The sequence below is a fragment of the Pogonomyrmex barbatus genome, unplaced genomic scaffold (genome assembly GCF_055798465.1).
Source record: "Pogonomyrmex barbatus isolate J1 unplaced genomic scaffold, ASM5579846v1 scaffold1, whole genome shotgun sequence".
Lineage (NCBI taxonomy): Eukaryota > Metazoa > Arthropoda > Insecta > Hymenoptera > Formicidae > Pogonomyrmex > Pogonomyrmex barbatus.
In genome coordinates, this window is record NW_028297098.1 from 2,633,608 (window position 1) to 2,653,546 (window position 19,939).

Consider the following 19,939-nt stretch of genomic DNA (forward strand, 5'->3'; position numbering starts at 1 on the left):
TGTCTGATGTAAATGAGACCATTTACTACCATTTAGAAATAACATACGGCTGGATGATAAAGCAATTTTCAATGTAATTTTCAATGTAAAAATCGATGTAAAAGGTAAAACACGCGAAATTATAATAAAAATGTATCGTTCTTTGATGTTACCATCGATTATACTTATTTCTATCTCACTAATGATACTTATAACGTGTTTTTTTTTTTAACGACGAAATGTCACTCTCCATTATTAATTTAAATATTTCCAAATAAACAATTACGATAAGATATTTTCCGTTATCTAGTTATAATCTGACTTACGAAGTTTATGTCAACTCTTAACGATATCATATTGCGCTTGTCTGACAGAGAAAGGATGAAGGAACTTTCTTAGTCTTTTTAAACTTCTCGTTTGCCCAGGTGGGAAACTCGTAAATCGATAGTCCCAAGGGAAGCTTAAGCTCTAGATCCCTCACTGCGACGTATACATCGAAACAACCGTTTCCTGCTGATACCTCACCACGAATGACATATGGCTTGAAACACGCATGATTTATTCCTACATTCGGAAATGATCATCACCGTTTTCCGCGAATCGATATACATTATTTATTTTGCCAAGGATATGCAAAATTTATCAATTTTTAAAGAGAATATTGTAAAATGATTGCGTTGTTAAGACAAATTTTAATAGGAAACCAACAACCAATAGGAAATCAATAATTAATTTTAATAACAAATGATTTTATAACTGTAACAATAGGTATTTAATTTTTAGTTTTAATTTTTGCAATTTTAATTTTCTTTATGTTTGCCTTAAATAATTAATTATTACTATATGCGCAAAAGTATATATATTCTCTAATTTAATACATCGTACATCATAATACAAGAGGGAAATGGTACACAATATCCCAATTACAATACTTGAGAAGCGCGCAGGAATTCATTGTGAAGCAAGGCCAATATCTTTATATACGGAAAGGATTACATGGCAGGATCCATGGCATGCGAATACGTGTCGTTGTGCACAAAGGTGCCGACTGGTACATGTGGCTTATACTCATATATGCCACGAAAAACGAACGGTGGAGGAAAGGTTTTTGGAGAAGGCACCACGGCGAAAACGTCTCGGAAGTTTTCTGTACAGCCACGCGCCTTCAAACCGAAAGAATGTAATTACTGAGAGGATCAAAGTCAGAGAAACGTCCGTGACCCGTCTACGTCGGTTTCGTCGTTGTCGTTCTCGTTCCTGATGCGGAATTTAAATATCGACGGAAGTATTCGGCGTTTGACTCCCGTAACTGCTGCATTCGCCACCTTTTCCCCTCGTCGCTGCCACTCAAAGACTCGTTCGTTGCTGTCGCTTTTTCTTCGTGCTAAAGGGCGACGAGAGGGTCGCGAAGAAAGAAACAAAGGAGTTATCCACTGTCAGCATCTCTCTGGAAGGCCGTTAAAAGTACACGCGAATGTTTTAAAGTCCTCGCCTTTCCTTATCCCGCTTCCTTGTTATCTCTAAAGCCTCGCTAAGGAAAGATATGCTTAAGACAGCAAACTTGAAAAGATTTATCATTCTAAATGAATGCACCGATAATATTATGTTGATTATTAACACAATATTCTTCGTTAGTTCTTAATAATATAGATGATAGATAGATTAATAGCATAGATGAAATTTCGCATGGATATAAAGCAATAGATATATAAAAAAAAAATTTTTTTTTGCTAAAAAATAATTTCTCTTAATTTCCCTTTAATTCTGTCTAAAGAAATAAAATGTGTTTGTATTAACATATAATATTATAGTAGAATATTTTACGTTTAAAAAACGGATAGAACGGGAAAAATAGATCTCTATTCGGGAATCCGAACAAATTACTTTCTTTATTTGGATGAAACTTCTTTGATATAATTATATCGTAATGTTATTATGAACAATAACGATACGAAGTTTTATTTCCAGCGACTGATGCGTATAACTTCTTGATCATTTTTGTAATTATATCCTATTACAAAGTAAAACGATATTTTCACACGATAACGTCAATCTTTGCACATACAAGAAAGTATTGATTATATACTTCCAATGAAAAAGTTTACTTCATACCTTTAAACGCTTCAAATAAAAGTCATAGAGAAAAGAATTAAAACTCTTTCTCTCTCTCTTAATAGAGACCAATAGATAACAATACGGAACAAATTAAAGTCAATACTTTTTTCGTTTTACTACTTCGATACTTTCTCTCTCGCAGCAAGATTTTTTACACGATTGTATTTACTATCATAGTTTAAAAGTCTCTAGTTTACTATCATTTGTTATTATCTAATCAAATAACAATCTGTTTAAAATTTCGTTTATTTTCAGGTAGACTGGAGTCGATCAAGTAAAGTTAAACAGAATTTTTAAGTTCAATTCCAAGACGTAGTTCTAAAGTAAACTTATTTTTGTTCTTTGACTTCAGCCAAGCAATAAATGACGATATATGTATTCTATCGAGCTTTAAACATACAAGCGAAGAAATCCCACAGCAATCTCGGTTCGCAAACAGTTTCCTATACATTCGTATACATCTTATACATGCAAAGTAAAGTAGAAATAACATCCCATAAGTTCGTAAGAAAAATAAATTTTACAATGTTGGATATTAAAATCATCAGAATTGTTAAAAACAATTTTACGCTGTTTCAAATTTACATATCTTAGCTTGTTTTTTATGGCTAATATTAAATATGATTATTTTTTTGAGCAGTATCGAAATATTGAAACCATTATTTTATATTATATAAGTTTTATCAAATCAAATAAAAAGTTAATGTAATTAAGCTTCATAGCAAAGTAATTCTAAGTTATTTTTCCCAAAATGGATATTATCTTGTTGTTTGAAATGTTACATTAAGTATAATGAATGCAGAATCAATTAAATACATCATTCAAAATTAAATTCTCGATAAATAAATTACATCCATAATACTGTCTAACGGTGCCAATGGCAGCATATGTAAAAATATTCATGAAACGTAAATTTTCAAATAACGAATTTTTTTGTAATACAAAAGAGACATCTATCAAATCACCAAGAGATATTTTCAAATATAGATAATTACGATCTATAAACAATATCTTTAATTTTACTTTTATTGACTAATAAAGAACGAACATTTATGACGGTCAAAATACTTAAGTATGCCAAATTACATTTTATGCAGATTGCTTTGCATCGTGCGATGCGTAGACCTAGAAAACGCATTTCTCGGGAGAAATAAACACTGGCTTTTCCGACTGCATGTGCACGTGGAGCGACTCTCGGGCCCACGCGTTTAGAATGTTTCGCGAGACGAAGAGCCACTTGAAGGGGAACACATTCCACGGGACGGGTGTTCACGATGAGAGGCTTCCATCAAAAGCTTGCGCCAAGCTTTCTCGCTTAACCTTAGCGAACGCGTACGTGCTTTCTGTCAGGAATGCCTAGTGCATCGTTCGTTGTCGAGCTACCGGAGCAACTATGGCCAAACTGCGTTTTACGCGGGTCACCGAGAGTGTAACATGCAAAATTCATTTGACGAAAAACCATCCGGTCTAAAGCCATTTTCTGACGTCTCTTTATCTTGTCAGCACGATTATTTGCGAGTATTTTGCATATTTTATTATTGCAGAACAATTGATTAAGAAATACAGCAGAGAAATAAAACGTTCCATATATGCATATAAAGATTTTGGGGGGCATAGGAGCTTAAGGAAATTATAAAAAAATTACAAAAATTATGAAAATTATAGCAAAATGTATGATTTCATAAAACACATTTAAGTAAAATTAAAACTTTAATTTATCTAAACTTTATTTTCTGTTTAAGATATTCATTGATTGATATGTTTTTTTTCCTCATACATGTTTGATTATATTTCATTTTCTCCATTCATTTTTTTCTAGAGAGCGTTATTCTCAGTTCTGATTGGTTTAAACCAAATCTTCAAAATGATGCCAATGGACCAAAGCTTCAAAATTTAGATTGATGCGTGACGCATATGCGTATCCAGGGACATGCTAATAGAAAGTGATATATGAGAATTGATCTTTTATTATTTAAGCTATGGTCGATCTCGGATATGCATGGAATGCATATTTGCTAGTAACCTACTGTATACAAAACAATGTTTCCCTAAGGGGCGATTGTAAATTTCTCTATGGAACGAGGGTTGTGCTGAACGAAATTTCGTTGTTATTCTCCTACATATAACGTCTAATGATCGAATAAATCGGAATACAAAATGATAAGAAAAAAAATGTCGAAAAAGTATAAATAAATAATATTTATTTAGATCATCATTATCTCGCATTGAATTCCATTTTTAGTAGTTAAAGATATTAAATGTAAAAGATATTAAAATCAAATGAAATAAACTTATTTAATGATAATAGATTTTTTGTTTGCGATCAATTGTTTTTATTAAAAATTGTTTTTATTAAAATCTTTTTCGCGTTTTAGAAATGTATTTATCTCAGATAGCAACACGACCAAACGTCCAATTTTGAATTTTTATTTAATTTAAATGTTCATGGACCTGATATGCGTTTTAAGAATATACGTCATGTACAAAATATATTAACTTTTGTAACAAGTGAAACTTCAAGGATGCGCAGTAATCAATTCTCTGACCAATCAGACAGCCGCCATGTTAAAAAGCAATATGGTTACTTCTATGATACATAGTGAAATAAATATATTATGAAATATTTATAGCAAAAATATGCAGTCATCATTTTGACAACGATTATTTTATACTGGAAAAGACATTTCAATTTTGATTAAAAGATACATTAACGAAAGAAATTTGAAATACGAAAAAAATCAAACGCGCATCATTTTCACCAATGCAATAATATTCATTTCTTTTAATATTTTTTCATGAATAATATTTTTTTTTCTTATTCAAAATCATTCAATCTTGTATTGTTGGAACTGTAACTTATTATTAGTCACTGTAGATAATTGTTTATTATCAGTATTTTATTTTTTATTACATATTTTCATTAATTTACATAGTGGTTTCATAGTTTTGTATTATATATATTTACAAATTTTAATTTTCTTTATATTTTTATTACACCAATCAAATTCTATTTGAATTTCGTGTCGCATTGGACATCTGATTGGCTATCTTATTAGTTCCTAGCATGTGCGTTGCTTCTCTTCTCCAATCTTGTTCATTTTGAATTTTTGTACATTTTAAAAATGTTTATTTTATGTACATATTTTTGATAAATATGCGTTTGGCTCGCTTATATTTTTATTTTACGTACATATTTTTGATAAATATGCATTTGGCTCGCTTATATTTTTATTTTATGTTGCGATATTATATTAATTTATGATTCAAAGATCTGATCTGAAAAGAGCGAAAAATACATGTATATTCAGAATTAGATCCTGTGTATAATAGACAAACAGGAATAGAAATTAGGAAAGTGTAATAAATATTAAATTTTGAAAATAAAAATTAGGAATAGTTTAACGCAAAATGAAAGTAATGGTAAGTAAATATAAGATATAACTTATCTAGATATATCTTATACTTATTTGTGTTCATTGTGCATTACGTTTAAACTTTATTCTTAATTTTTATTTTCAAAACTTAATATTTGTCCCTAATTCCTATTTCTCTATTATGTACAGACCAGAATTCATAATCGAATCTTATATTTAAAAATGTGTTCTAAAACTGTTTTCAATTTGGCGTTAAGAAATTCAACCAATCACAGAGCTGTATTAGCATCTTATGTCAAGACGAGATTATGTATATCAGCCTAGGATTATTAGATTTTTTCTTTTTCTTCCACTTGCTCTTTCACTTTTTACACTAGTTCTTTTTACTAGTTTTCTGAGCAAAGTGAAATGTGATGATATCTCAGAGCCAGTGCGTGGTAAGTATTAAATAATCATTCCTCATTTAGTTAATTAAACATTTTTAAGTTTTTAAAAGATTTGGAAGCATGCAGCAATTAATTAATTTAATGCATATATTCCACCAATACACAAATGTTATGTAAACGTTTGAGAAACGTTTTTTGGTTATGAATGATTGATTTCACTGACAATGAGTGAATCACGTGTGTTATAGGTCCATCACATATACGTTTTGGAAACATAACGTTTTATTAGGTGGTTATTTGCACATTTTACAAACCTAAACGTTTGAATGTTCCTCAAACGTTTATATAACGTTTCTATATGGGTAGAGTATATTATAATAATAATAATTAACAAACAACAGCAAGTACCATAATCGGTTTCTCGGCAAGCAGAATCTTGGTGTTGAATCTTTTATATGAAATAAATTCAAATAATCAAATTCATATCACTACGTGCCACTTAGTTTAGACTTTCAATTTAGTAGTTCTAATTCGTCAATCAAATATTGATATCAATTAAAATCCCTTTTATTATCCCCTCCACTGAAATTATATATTGCGAAAAAAATGTCACCTCAACCAGGGTTTCGAAACCTGAATCGCTTGCTCTCCAGAAGGCATCTTATTCATTAGATCACTGAGGCTACCGTAATATTTGTCGCAATACTTAGATATAATAATGTATCGAATGTCTTTTTTCGTGAGAATAAACAATACATTGATACAAGTCAAGTATATATTAACAAACAACAGCAAGTAATATAATAATAATTAAATTTCTTACTAATTTATTAAAGTTACTTTTTAGTGTAACATTGAGAGATTAATTTATTGATAATTACAATAATTGATGCAAATAATAAATTGAAAACAAATTAATTTCCTAATTTGCATTAAAAATGAACAACATTCAAAATATTTATTTATTGAGAAAAAATTTTTTATATCCTAAAAATATCCAGTTTTGTCCGGCGAAATCTTGAATCGTTATTTTTAGGATGTTCACAAAAATAACACCGAATGTTTTTATATATTTTACATTATTTTTATGTCTACATTAGTGTCACATTATCAGATCATTTTTATTAGATTTTATTGTGACGCTACATATCTTCATTGACGATGTCTACTGCACAGCTACGTATATTGAGCGCTCTGTTAACCGTTAATATCAGCGCATTAGCTGCCAGGTATTTAAAGGACCATTTAAACTCATGTACAAGTAATTACTCGTGGTAGAGAATACAAAAACGACGATCATCACGTTTGACACTCGATTAAATAATGACAAACGAATTTATAATCACAAACGCCATAGGAAGATGCTTTTAATCGATCATAGGACTAAATCGATAACTTATTATCGATAATTTATTATCGATAAATTATTATCGAAATAACTATCGTAAAAATTTCGAGAGAACCTGTGCATCACCCACAAAATAAATAGATCACCTATAAATAAATAGTTTCATTTTTTTTTTTATTTTATTCCGCTCTTTCAAAATTCTGTATTTAACTTGACAAAGAAATTTAGTTTCGTTATTGCATGTGCGTGTGTCAGATTTTTATATTTATTTTTCGTACACCTTATATCTTTCTCCCATATTTTATCTTTTCTCGGCCTTTGTACGTCCACTCGACGTATTCGTATTCGCGATCGTGCGATTTCCGCATTCAAATGCATTCCGATAAAAAGCAGACGATCTGCGGCAGCGGACAAACCGAAGCCACACTACGGTCGAGGTAGCCAGACTAAGCGGGCGAGAGAGGCGATTGTGTACACGGTAGTGGTAATACATAATAAGATATGAACGGAGGGCATGTGGCATAATCATATATCATAAGGTAGTGCGGTGTGGCGAAGTATTCCTCCGTCTACACGGAGTGCGCACACCAATGGGGACCACTATCGCCATCACAACCACCACAACGCATTCCTATATACACGCGAAGACTAACCTAGGGGTCCTTTCTCGTTTCTCATCCCTCACTCTCACTCTCTCTCTCTCTCTCTCTCTATCTTTCTTTCTTCTTATTGTATATCTCGTGTATATTCCCTATTCGACTACCGACTGAAACTACAGTATACACGTATGCGGCTAACACTTGTATTCGAAACAAAGGCTCGCGCGGCTCGTGTGCACGAGAGATTTGGTGCTGTTCCCTTAACTTTTCGAGCAAGAAAGCCGGAAGGAAACTTTCCGGGCGCGCAACGAGCGACACTGCGTGAGGTAAACGGTTTGGTCAATGAATAAATAGAAAACCGGGAGAAAACTTGACGTACTAAAACGCTTCCAGATCTCGAAGCGCACACGCGTATCTGGGGATGCAGTCGTAATCACGAAGCTGTCCAATGCAGTAACAGAGAACGTACTGCCGTTGACTTATAGCCAATGCGAATAAAAAAATGGACACGATTGTAGCCAGAGGCGATTTCGCAGACATGTAATAGAATCGATAGAAAACTTTAATTGTACGCAGTAGTAGTATATATCAAGAACTAACTTTGATATCTTTGTTATCATATATATATATATATTAATTTTTTAGTTCTAATTAATTCCTAGTGTCTTAAAATATTAATCATCATAATTCTATTATTTTATATTATTTTATTTGGAGTAACCATCAAAAATGAATTTATGAATGTGGATAGATCCTAACATGCTTTTAAGATTATTTATGCATATAGAATTAAATATTAATTCATTTTAATTTATATATTTTGTGATAATAGTTTTATGAGATATTAGATTAATATGTAACTTATCTATATAAAAATATTTTAATTTTTTAAATTTAGTATGTTACATCTGACAATTTACAAACATACTATCAAACATCAATCATTTCCACGAATCCATTATCTTAAACCAAAATAAAAAATTTATTATTTATCATATCTCCGATATGATAGATAGAAGCAGCGTTGTAAAATAAGAAATAAGAAACTTAAATGGAAATCTCAATTATAGCAGCATCTAAATAATTAAAATTATTAAAAAGTATTCATTACAGATAGATAAAATAATTATAAATAATTAATTCCTTAATTCCTAACAAATAACAAGTATATTACTTACTCCGTGATTGTTTAATTATCATCTAAGGTTTTCCAGACATCTTCTCAGATAGTTTTATTATACACAACACTTGTAAAAACATATTGAATATCCTAATATTAAAATATATAAAAATTACTTTTGACTAATATGTAAAAAATATATTTAATTTATATTTAAAAAACATATTTTTTGCGACATTCCTAATATTAATTAAAAGCGACATGCACTTTTTCACTTTTTCACTTTGTAACAGAAAAATTACAAGAAAAAAAGTTCGCTTGCACAAAGTTATAATTTGTTTAATACTCATATCTTGTAAATTAGAAGCAAAAGCTTTCATAAATTATTGCATCCAAGTGTTGAATTGATGGGATTGAATAATATTAAAACACGCAATTAATCATTATCGCTTACTCTCTAATTAAACGCGTCGCGATATTACTTGATTTGGAATCGATCTGATTAGTATTTGAAATATTTCTTTAATAATTGGAAAGTCCGGGTTGATATCGGCATCTTTCATGCCGGTATTATTACATAAATTAGTAATTTGCGTATTATTTCGCGTTTATCTGAAAATAATAAGTAAATTACACTTAAATCGATAAAAAACTCACGATACTATGCAAATTAAATTCGACTCTCCATATTGAAAAAGGAACAATTATTACGTAAATGTACTGATAAAAAATAGTAATTCATATATAATTCCTAATCTGATTTGAAAAAGTAGGTTGCGTGAATTATTTGTTTGGATGAATAACTGTTGCTTCTAATGCTTACAAATCGATAATCGCTTGGAATTAGAACACAGCAATCCAACAATTTCTAACTCTAACAATCGTAACAAAAGATCGCTTTAGCGCCTCTTCTTGTACACATCGCGATGGCGTTCCAAAAGATAATGCGACAACGTAGCAATGCTCGTGCTACTGTGTACGGATTTTGAAACATTCTGCGCGAATAACACAACAAACACAGGCTTGCCTGCGCGGCATGTTGTATTCTGCCAAAATAACATCAAGTCCGCACGCTAGCGATGTATTGTTATTTCGAGATATTACTTCTTTATTCCGACTATCAAACACTTTGTAAAATAGATTTTTTGAAATATTTTGTTCCTTGAATTTCTCATTAATTTCAATACTAACGATTATTAAATTAAGCGCACATAAAATCTTAATTATTATTTGTTAAAAATGTAAAATCCACATTAAAAATATTAGTACAAAATAATTAATTTTTTTTTCAAATCTTTCCTTTACTTTAAATAGTAAAATGTGATAAAATATAAAATTGTGCAACATAAAAAGTTGTGCAAAAATAAAATAAAATTATCACATGAGTACTTAATATTGAAATCAAACATTTAAAGAGAGACATAACTATAAATACTGATCTTTTCTACCAAAAGTATGAACTTCATGATAAAGTGTTGTTTAAGAATTAAAATGCATGGAGTAGCAAAATCGCGCGTTTCTCAGCAACTAAATCTCGGTAGAAAGATATATGTGCGCAGTATACACATTTTTGCTCGTACAAGTACTGCAGAACTTCTTTAAGATTTTACACACTCAATTTTTTTACAAAAAGGGTAATAGAAAATTATTCTAAACTTTGTTTGTTGCAAAACGTGAATCCAATTTTAAGTTTCAAACTGGATTAATTTTTTTATTATTAAACTATCAAAATTGTATAATCATGTTAACACTTTGTAGTGCACATTAATTCAAAATGCAGAAAATATAAAAACAAAGTGAGAAAAATCCTTTCACATACTTTTTGAAATACAAATACTATTTTGATTAAATTTTTACAAATAATTAAGATTTTAAAACAAATTTTACTTTTCAAATAAAAGTTAAATTTAATAATATATTACAATAGTTATATATCATAAATTTAACATTATATCAACAATTATTTCGTCAAAGTTAATATTTTGAAGGAATCTATTTTATGAAATATTTAGCATTCGGAAGTAATGTTTTAAAACGATATAATGGCTGATGTGTGATCTGTGTATAACATGCTGATGCATCGATAAGATCTCTCTCGAATTGTCATTTGTTGCGAGTAGCAACGCAAGATGCTTCATGTATTTTAAATAATGACCAATATCAAAATACATTTTACAATAATTATGATTAGCATTTAATTAATTTCTGCGGTATATTCTTTCAACAGTAGAGTTCAATAGAAATAAAACAAAAAATTAGAAATGTATAAATTAATGTGTAAATTATTATTTTTTTATTTTGGCGTACTTTTCTAATTATTTTTGTTTTAATAGTACGTGTAATAAGAAAAATTTACGTAGCATCTTGTATGTCCCATTGATTTAAATATAATTTGTCATTTTCAAAACTAAAAATGCAAAATAACATGTTAATTATATTAAAATAATAATAATAATTTTAGAATAAAAATAGTGACAATTTTTTTTAATTTTTCGATTATTAAGAAATGTCATAAGTGTTAAATGGATGAGCTTCAAATTGAGTAAACATTATTTCATTAGATACATATAATTTAGAAGTAAATTAACTTTGCATTTTAATATTTCTCAATTACATAGCATAAATTCAATGTTTACATGTTAGTAATTTATTAAAAGCCTTTGCTTTAAATTTGCAAAGTGTTATTAATGCTAGATTGATAGTTTTGTGATTAAACATGTGACTTGACATGTAATTATACTTTTTTATGCAATTTTTCTACTGCAATAAAAAAGTGCATTTAACATTTAATTAACACCAGGAGTTTTGTAAAATGTCACATAATTATCATATTCCGATAATTAGTACGCGCGTGATCGTAATTAACCGCGTATTTCCGCGAGCAAAGTTATGAGTATATACAGAATCTAAAAGAAGAAGCATCAAAAGAATAATCATGAGGAAAATGGCTTTAATAAAAAAAAATGAAAAAAATAAGTTATTATTATTTTATGCAAAATTATTTTCTCTTTCAAAAAAAGAATATATATGGGATCGTACTTTTTAAGAGATAAAATTTTATTTTTAATTAATATGCTTTCTAATACAAAATTCATATAACAATTTAAATATGACTCTTAATTATTTTGTCACTATTTGTTATCATATCTTATTATTATTTATTCTTTCTTTGTTTTTGGTAAGATCAATATTCTTATAATACTTGTTTTTTACAAATTCTTTATTATTTTATATGTAATAGAAAATAACAGAATAAAAAATAAAAGTGGATATAATTAACAATACGATAAGAAAAAATTTTTTCTAAAAGTTATACAAACTAAATAAACCAGCTTTCTGTTATTATTGCATGAATGAAATATAATTGTGATGGTATTCATAAAACAAATTATTAAAATTATTTGATCTATCTACAAATTTATGTGAATGCCTGCTCTGATTAGGATAACTCATAAATTGTAATTGAAGTTCACAGTATCGATTTTATACAATCAGCGTAATCAGTTAATAATGAACAAATTGAAATTCAAGCACTATTGAAATCATAGCGGTTATTGCGGTCGCACCGAAAGTGACATTATTATAAATCAATTTTCTGCTTACTATGTATTGATATGTAAGCGGAAAATGAATTATTCTAATATGCGACTCTCCAATTATTTGTCTTCAGTCCTATTGTAATCAATTAATAATTAACATAACACGGATTATATTGATCCGCCTTTACTCTGATATCGATTTCTCTCGACTTTCATAACAGCTATTAGACGTTATTAGGTATTGTAGCATGTATACTCGCATGTTATGCGAGAAACACTTTAAAGATATTTGATAAAAATATTTTTGAAAAATGCTGAGTTTTGTTGAATAAATAAACAAGCTTTTGTATTTTTTTTTTCACATAATCTAATTCACAACTTGAATCGCGCGTAAACTCTCTTAATAAAATTTTTGTTATTATAAAAAATTTTTTATAGTCTAAGAAAATTTTTACAAAAATTGAGTTGTCACAATATGAAATGGTCTGTAACAACATTAAATTGTATAATTATACATTAAATGTTAAATATATAATAAATAATGAAATCAATTATATATTTAATAAATACGATATCTCAAATATATTTTTATATAAACTATTCTAACTTTTCTTTACTGTATGTACTATATTGTATCTGATATATTTTTCAAAAAATATATTGTGTGTATGTGTGTGTAAATTTTGGCATCAAAATAAAATAAGTTTATGTAAAATTAAGTTCCTTTAAAAAAAAAAAGATCTGTTAAAAGAATATTTAGTTTCTTTTTTTTGAGAGAGAATATTTGATCTTTTCGTGCGAAATAGCTGTCAACGTGTGTTTACGACGGTAAAAAGAATTAATTAGAACCGGAAAACTAGAAACGTGCGAGGTCGATTTACCTCGGGCATTCGAAGTACTGATATTTACAGCGTAATTAACGATTGAATCGACACAGATTGTCACGGGGTTTACCGGAGACCCTGTTTGCGAGTGTGTTTCTCGTGCGCGCGGAAAGTAAGCGAGTGTTCCGTAAATTTCTTACGATAGCATTTCCGTGACTTATTACCGCAGCAGGCGAGAAGCGTTAGTGGTGCCACATCGACTAATGGCGCCATGTGGCTGGAAAATAAGAAGGCATAAGTAAGAAAATGTTACAAATCCACCACACCACGTACTGGTCGCTGCTTCGGCCATAATGTTAAATGACAATATAAAACCGACGCCCTTCATCATGCGAAAGTCCGAAACGGCCTTACTCCATTAAACGTACTTATATAAGATACTGGCCGGTGGGCAGCCGATCGCGCATCAATCACGATAATAGGACAATAAATATCTGACCGGCGGACGACTGCCTGGCTAAGGTCAAAAGTGCAGTAGCTTGCAATTTCTGCCCGATTTCCTGCCGATATTCGCTCGCAATAACTCAACCTTCACATCTGTAATATGTAATCGCTCCCCTACAGCGGCCTAAGCCTCGCATTAAAATGTCGCCCTGATCCATCCCTTTTCTCCCCTCAGTGTCGAAGTACGCAATATTCTGTGCAACAGTTCGATAGTTTGCAGGCGAGATTTGTCGCTCCCCAACACTGACTCGCTGTATGTAGGCTGCAAAAGACGAAACGAATCTCACACTTGGCCAACCAGAAAATTCCCCGATTTTGTTTACGCGATGGTATGAAAATGATAAAGAATTTCGATTTTTCTCCGTGTCAATCCTGTTTGTTCATATGCTTGAATACAGGTGCATCTCTCTCTACGAGAGACATTTTAAAGACATTTCAAAATTGTGTGGAACTGTTATTATATGAAAATTAAGTAAAATAAAATTAAATAGTAAATTAACAAACTATTAGATTTTTATTATTGAATATTAGAACTATTAGAACTTAATATCATTATTAATAATATATATTTCAAATAATTTTGCTTAAATAAAAGCATATCAAAGTTGATGTGCTCATTTCTTAAATTTTTTTCTGTAAATTTTTTACATAAGGCTCTTTAAACATTAGAGACGTTAGACACAGAACATTAGACGTTAATCATACAATTTCTGTTATACTAGATCAAATTTTTAGATTAAGTTCTTCATAAAAATATGTCATCGTCTCGCTGCGTAATTACTCATCAGGTAAACATTACATTTACATATAATTAAATTAAGTTAAAATCAATAAAAAAAGCTTTTGGCATAGACGAAGAAACTAATAAAATAGTGCAAATACGATTGTTTAACGTGAGGCATCGATAGTCGTCATTCATCATATGAGTTGGAATTGCCAGGTCGACCTCATTTCGCGAGCAGATTATTCAAAACGGAAGTTTGGCTGTTCAGAGTAATATGAAAGAGATATATCGGACTGAAACTTCATTCTTTAATATATGAATATGGCAAGAGATGGGGGCTCAGCATAAGGCGCGTGTGCATTAACTGTTCAAAACTATGACATGTAAACTTGCTTTCCTCCTTTAATAAACCATAAAACAACGGGCTCTGGACCGGCAGACGACCCCGCTAACTATTAAAAGTTGCAAATTGCTGCAGACACACTGCGGGCCCCGCGTTCGCATACCGGCCGTCTTGGGCACTCGCGCGCGTTCGTCCTATCCTAACTTACTTACTTACCAGACTTACTCGGTTCCTTACGTATATAGTCACTCGTTTACTTACTTATTCCCCGCCTCGTATTCCTTATTCTCCGCACTTTTCCGCACCGTGGTTTTCTCCGTTAACATTACTTGTTCGTGTCACACACACACACACACACACACACACACACACACACACACACACACACACACACACACACACACACACACACACACACATACACACACCTTCTGAAACAGCTAGTCTGGAAGAAATCTCGAGAAATATGATTAGATGTTGAAATAACAAAATAGCGAAATATCGCGCAGATATTATTTTTTTACTATATTCGTTACAGCTTGTTCGGTGCAACAATCGCTGTCTCCTATCATTCATAGCATAACTAACGAAGCTATCAGATCGGTTAGAGATAATTTATATTCGGTTCGCTACATAATAGACACAATAACAAGATTAATAAAGATTATTTAACTTCTATACGTACACTTCTATACATACAGTGTCCGATATACTATTCGGCAAACTATTTGCTATGGTTAGTTTACCGTTTAGTTGCGGCGTCCCAATGTCGCTTCCAAATATATTTTGTAAAATAGTTTACGATGCGCGGCTGGTTGGTAATCGTACAAAGCACCGCGTGGGCGTAAATGCTTTATCAAGCGGGACGGAGTATTTTGCCTCTGTTCGCACATTTCGCCATAATTCGGTTCAATTATCATTCGATTATATCGATTTTAGAGATGTGCATTTAGCATCGGCGTATAAATGCGGGTCCGAGAAATTACGAAAAATATGTCCACGCGGAGACGCAAATCCCATGAGCAGTTAAATCAAAAGTATTATCAAAATCGAATAGTAATGTACGTACCAATTCCTTCGGTATACGTATTGTAAAATTCACGCATATTTCTAATACAATAAAGTATATATTTCTTTCTGTTTCTTATAATAGAATTTATAACAAGATTTCTTCACTTTACTGTATGTACCAATAACTACAAATTGTTAATTACGTTTGACTGCACCGTGTCAGCTTTATAATGAAATGTTAAAGCCGCTTTTAAAAATTGCTGGCAGAAACTCAATAAATTTATCATACCATTAATCAACATATTCGCGTTTTCATGTTAAAATATATTTTTAATACGATATATTTCCTGCACTATAATTTTACATAGGCAATTTCATTGTTATCTCACGTAAAAGCAAAAAAGATACATTGAAAAAAAGAACTCTGATACGTCGAGTTCCGTTGAATATAATTTAACTGAATAATATATAAATGTATATGAAAAGAAAGCAGTTTATTGCAGTTGTTTCAGTTGTATAGGTTCTCATTAAAATGATCGTTGGTGTAATTGCTGCGTCTTGAAACGCTTTTTTTTTATCTCAGCCTATGCGCCAGTTTCGTAAACCCTTATAATCCAAGAGAGTTAAATACCGTATCTGCCGGGGACTGCACGAACGGTGCCGAGGGTTGACTATGCCGACGGCCAAGAAAAATGAAAAGTAACGATTCAATATCAACGCCACGCGGGTTGCGTGTAGCGAATTAACACGTACTGATACGACTGGTGTGTCGTCCACGTTGGTGACACCATTCTTCCATTAACCCTGTCTACATTTTCTGCGTATCGTGCGCGTGGCTTTTATTATCCGCATACTTCGGCCGTAACATTTTACTATTTCCTGCTTATATCATGCTCGTGAAATCTATCACACCATTAATTGCCAATAGAATTACTCAGAGGACAGAAATTGCGTGGCTGAAGAACGTATCGTAAACTGATTTTAGTTTTGATAAAATATATGTAAATTAAATGTGAGAAATACGTGGGTGACATTATCGTGAAAAAATTTTTTACCAAATAAAAGTATCATATCCACAGACAAATTCACATTAAAATATAGAAATTTGTTAAAATGAAGATGCAATATGTCGATGAATTCAACACATGTTTTTATATTGAATTTTCCCAGAGGGCTTATTAATTGCCAATAATATTTTATAAGGGACGTCGGTATTGGACACCACACTGTCTGAAAATATAATACGTTGTCGATAAAATCGGTGGATTTCTATCATCCGTAGTACATTCTGCGTTAAAGCTTCTTTTGACAAAGACGAATATCAAATCAATGATGGACGGTACACATGTGATAATTCGATTACTGTCTTAAATTAACTTGGTTCTTTGAAAATGTCTCGTACGTTGCGAAATTCAATACAGTAAAATGTATTCCGCGACTCATGGTTTCACTGCCTTTACGCATCTCCATTTTTTTCCTGGGCCGCGATCGATTCCACCGAAATGACTTTTACTATCTATCGAATATCTGCGACGCTACGAGGGGGTATACGGTGATGCATAAAGAATCCAGTTTACGGCGTCTGTTAGGACTCGACGATACCCGACACGTCCCATTTCCGCCACCCGACGTCTTCTTCAAAGTGAAACCACTTCCTCGCTGCCGGAATCTGCAGATCCGATTTAGAAGTAATGTGATCGATTCTCCTAAGTTTGTTTAAGAAATTTCGGTGGCTCTAAAAGTGCAGAATCTAGATCTACGAAAACAATTTAAGCGTAAAGAAATGACTGATTTAATAATAGTTTCAAGAAATCCTATTTAATGAAAAATACATACATATTGATATTATCAATTGACTATCTGTAATTATTTTAAAATTAAAAATCTCTTTTTATTATTCACAAATCAAATATCAGTTTAGTTAAAGGAATTTAGAATTTTTCTTTATTTATTTGTTCATATATGCATTCTTTTATCAATGTGTTTGATTAGATTAATTTAAATTATTTAAATAGATTCAAGAATATTACAGTTAAACTTATTAAATGTAGATAAGTTTAATTTAAGAAGAGTTATCTTTGTTTTAAAAATTTAAATATTTGCTATAATGTTATTCTACTGTAATCGGAGGGAACGATTCGATGCATTAAGTTTGCCCATATATACATGAGTATTTTTTTAAGCCTCCTAAGAATTATTGTGCCCCTTTTACATTACCACATAATATTAAGGCACTCTTTTTTTTAATATTTCAGGAGATGAAAGTTAACTGGGCGACGTCGCCGGGTAACCAACCAAAACAGGACACGAGCAGTGAGTATACTCAGTTTTCAGATTTTCGTCTTTACATGAAAAAAATTTCTAGCACCACGCGTTTTACCTTTGATACCTTTGCTTGACTTGCAGTCGCATACTAATTGGTCCGAGTAGAGAATTACTCTAAAAGGGAATTTTTTAAAGCTGTTTCGTTGCAAAGTAAAACACATTTTGGAAAGATTACAACATATATTATGCAAAAATGTTAAGTAAAAATGTTATGCAAAGTTATAAAAAAAAAATCTTGTAAAACAGCAAAAAGGTTAAATAAGTTTAATCCAATATTTCTATATTAAATGAAATCTAGTGACATTAATAACATAATAATATAATCTAGATAAAATTTATATTAAAAGTTTATTATCATACAATTGTAATTATAAATAGAATATTTATAATAACAAGTTATAATATAACAGAATATTTATTATTACATTGAGATAATACACTATTATAATTAATACGTATTCTCTATACATATTAAACATATATATATATATATATATATTTAATATATAATATAATAAATTAATATATATATATATATTTAATATTTAATATATGTAATAATACACACACTTGTATAAAATAGGTATTGAAGTTATTAAAATAAAATTTTTTAATTTTATTTCTTATATAACTTCATAAATTAATTAATATTTTTTAACATCGTATAAAGACAAATTGTTATTTTTTAATGATAAAACATACGTACTGGAAGGAGGTTTATAATAGTATAAATTAAATAATATAAATTAATTATAATAGACAAATTACATTAATAAATATATAAAAATGTTAATTTTTTTCTCAATTATTACTAATTCAATTTCTATTTTTTACTTAAATGTTAATTTCTATACCATAATTTTGCAAAAAGATTTTTTCATTCGAATTTTATATGTATAAAATGTATTATATATCCATATATAAAATCTCTATCATATTTTCTCTTTTAATGATTATTTTATACATACACAGCCATAAAATAAAGATTAAAATAATTTATCGGCTAAAATGAAATAATTCAATATCAGAATGACATTAAATTAATATTTTATTATAAAAAAGCATTTACATATCGTTAATAAGATCGTTTTATCTCTTGATTCCACGCAATTATAATTATTCGCATGTTAATCAAATAAAATACTAATCAAATGTTTAATGTCGACTAATGTTTGAGAACTTTGTGATCATGATATATTGACAACAAAAATCTTTATATAAAAATTTTAATGTATAATAATACAATTTTATAGAACAAATTTGAATCATATGTGAATAATGATTTCATCAAAAATATATTTATATTTTTTTGTATATAGAATATATTATCTTTAAAATATGTTATCTTTAAAATAATAAGTTTACTATAATAATTATTATATTAATAAAGTATTATGATTTATTTATATTTAACTAATTAATGTAAAAAAATTCTTAAAAATATTGAAATATTGAAATATTGAATATATTCTTAGAAATATATTCATACACTTATATTTATGAATAGAGTTAGGATTCGCGCACAATGGAGGAAATATTAGGAAATATCAATAAATATTAAATTTCGGAAATAAAAGTTCAGAATAAAAGTTAAATGTAACGCACAATGAATACAAGTAAGTATAAGATATGGCTATATTTTATATTTATTTATATTCATTGTGCGTTACAATTTTTATTTCAAATTTTTGATTTCCAAAATTTAATATTTACTTCTGTTCCTAATATTTGCTTCATGTGCGCAGGTC

At 29.9% G+C, this 19,939-nt stretch overlaps 1 protein-coding gene across 5 annotated transcripts in view; it reads left to right on the forward strand.

Annotated features, from left to right (window-relative positions):
- LOC105425085 (nucleolysin TIAR) overlaps window positions 1-19,939 on the forward strand; it is a 397,755-nt gene that overhangs the window by 157,255 nt on the left and 220,561 nt on the right. For 4 of the 5 annotated variants that reach the window (XR_016141366.1, XM_089085290.1, XM_089085291.1 and 1 more), the window contains one exon: window positions 18,122-18,179. Coding sequence is in view for 4 of the 5 variants with exons in the window: in XM_089085290.1 (XP_088941416.1) it covers window positions 18,122-18,179 (58 nt within the window). In the remaining variant the exon portion in view is untranslated. Of the gene's footprint in view, window positions 1-5,866; window positions 5,906-18,121; window positions 18,180-19,939 lie in introns of those variants that run through there. The other variant, XM_089085293.1, reaches the window with a different exon arrangement.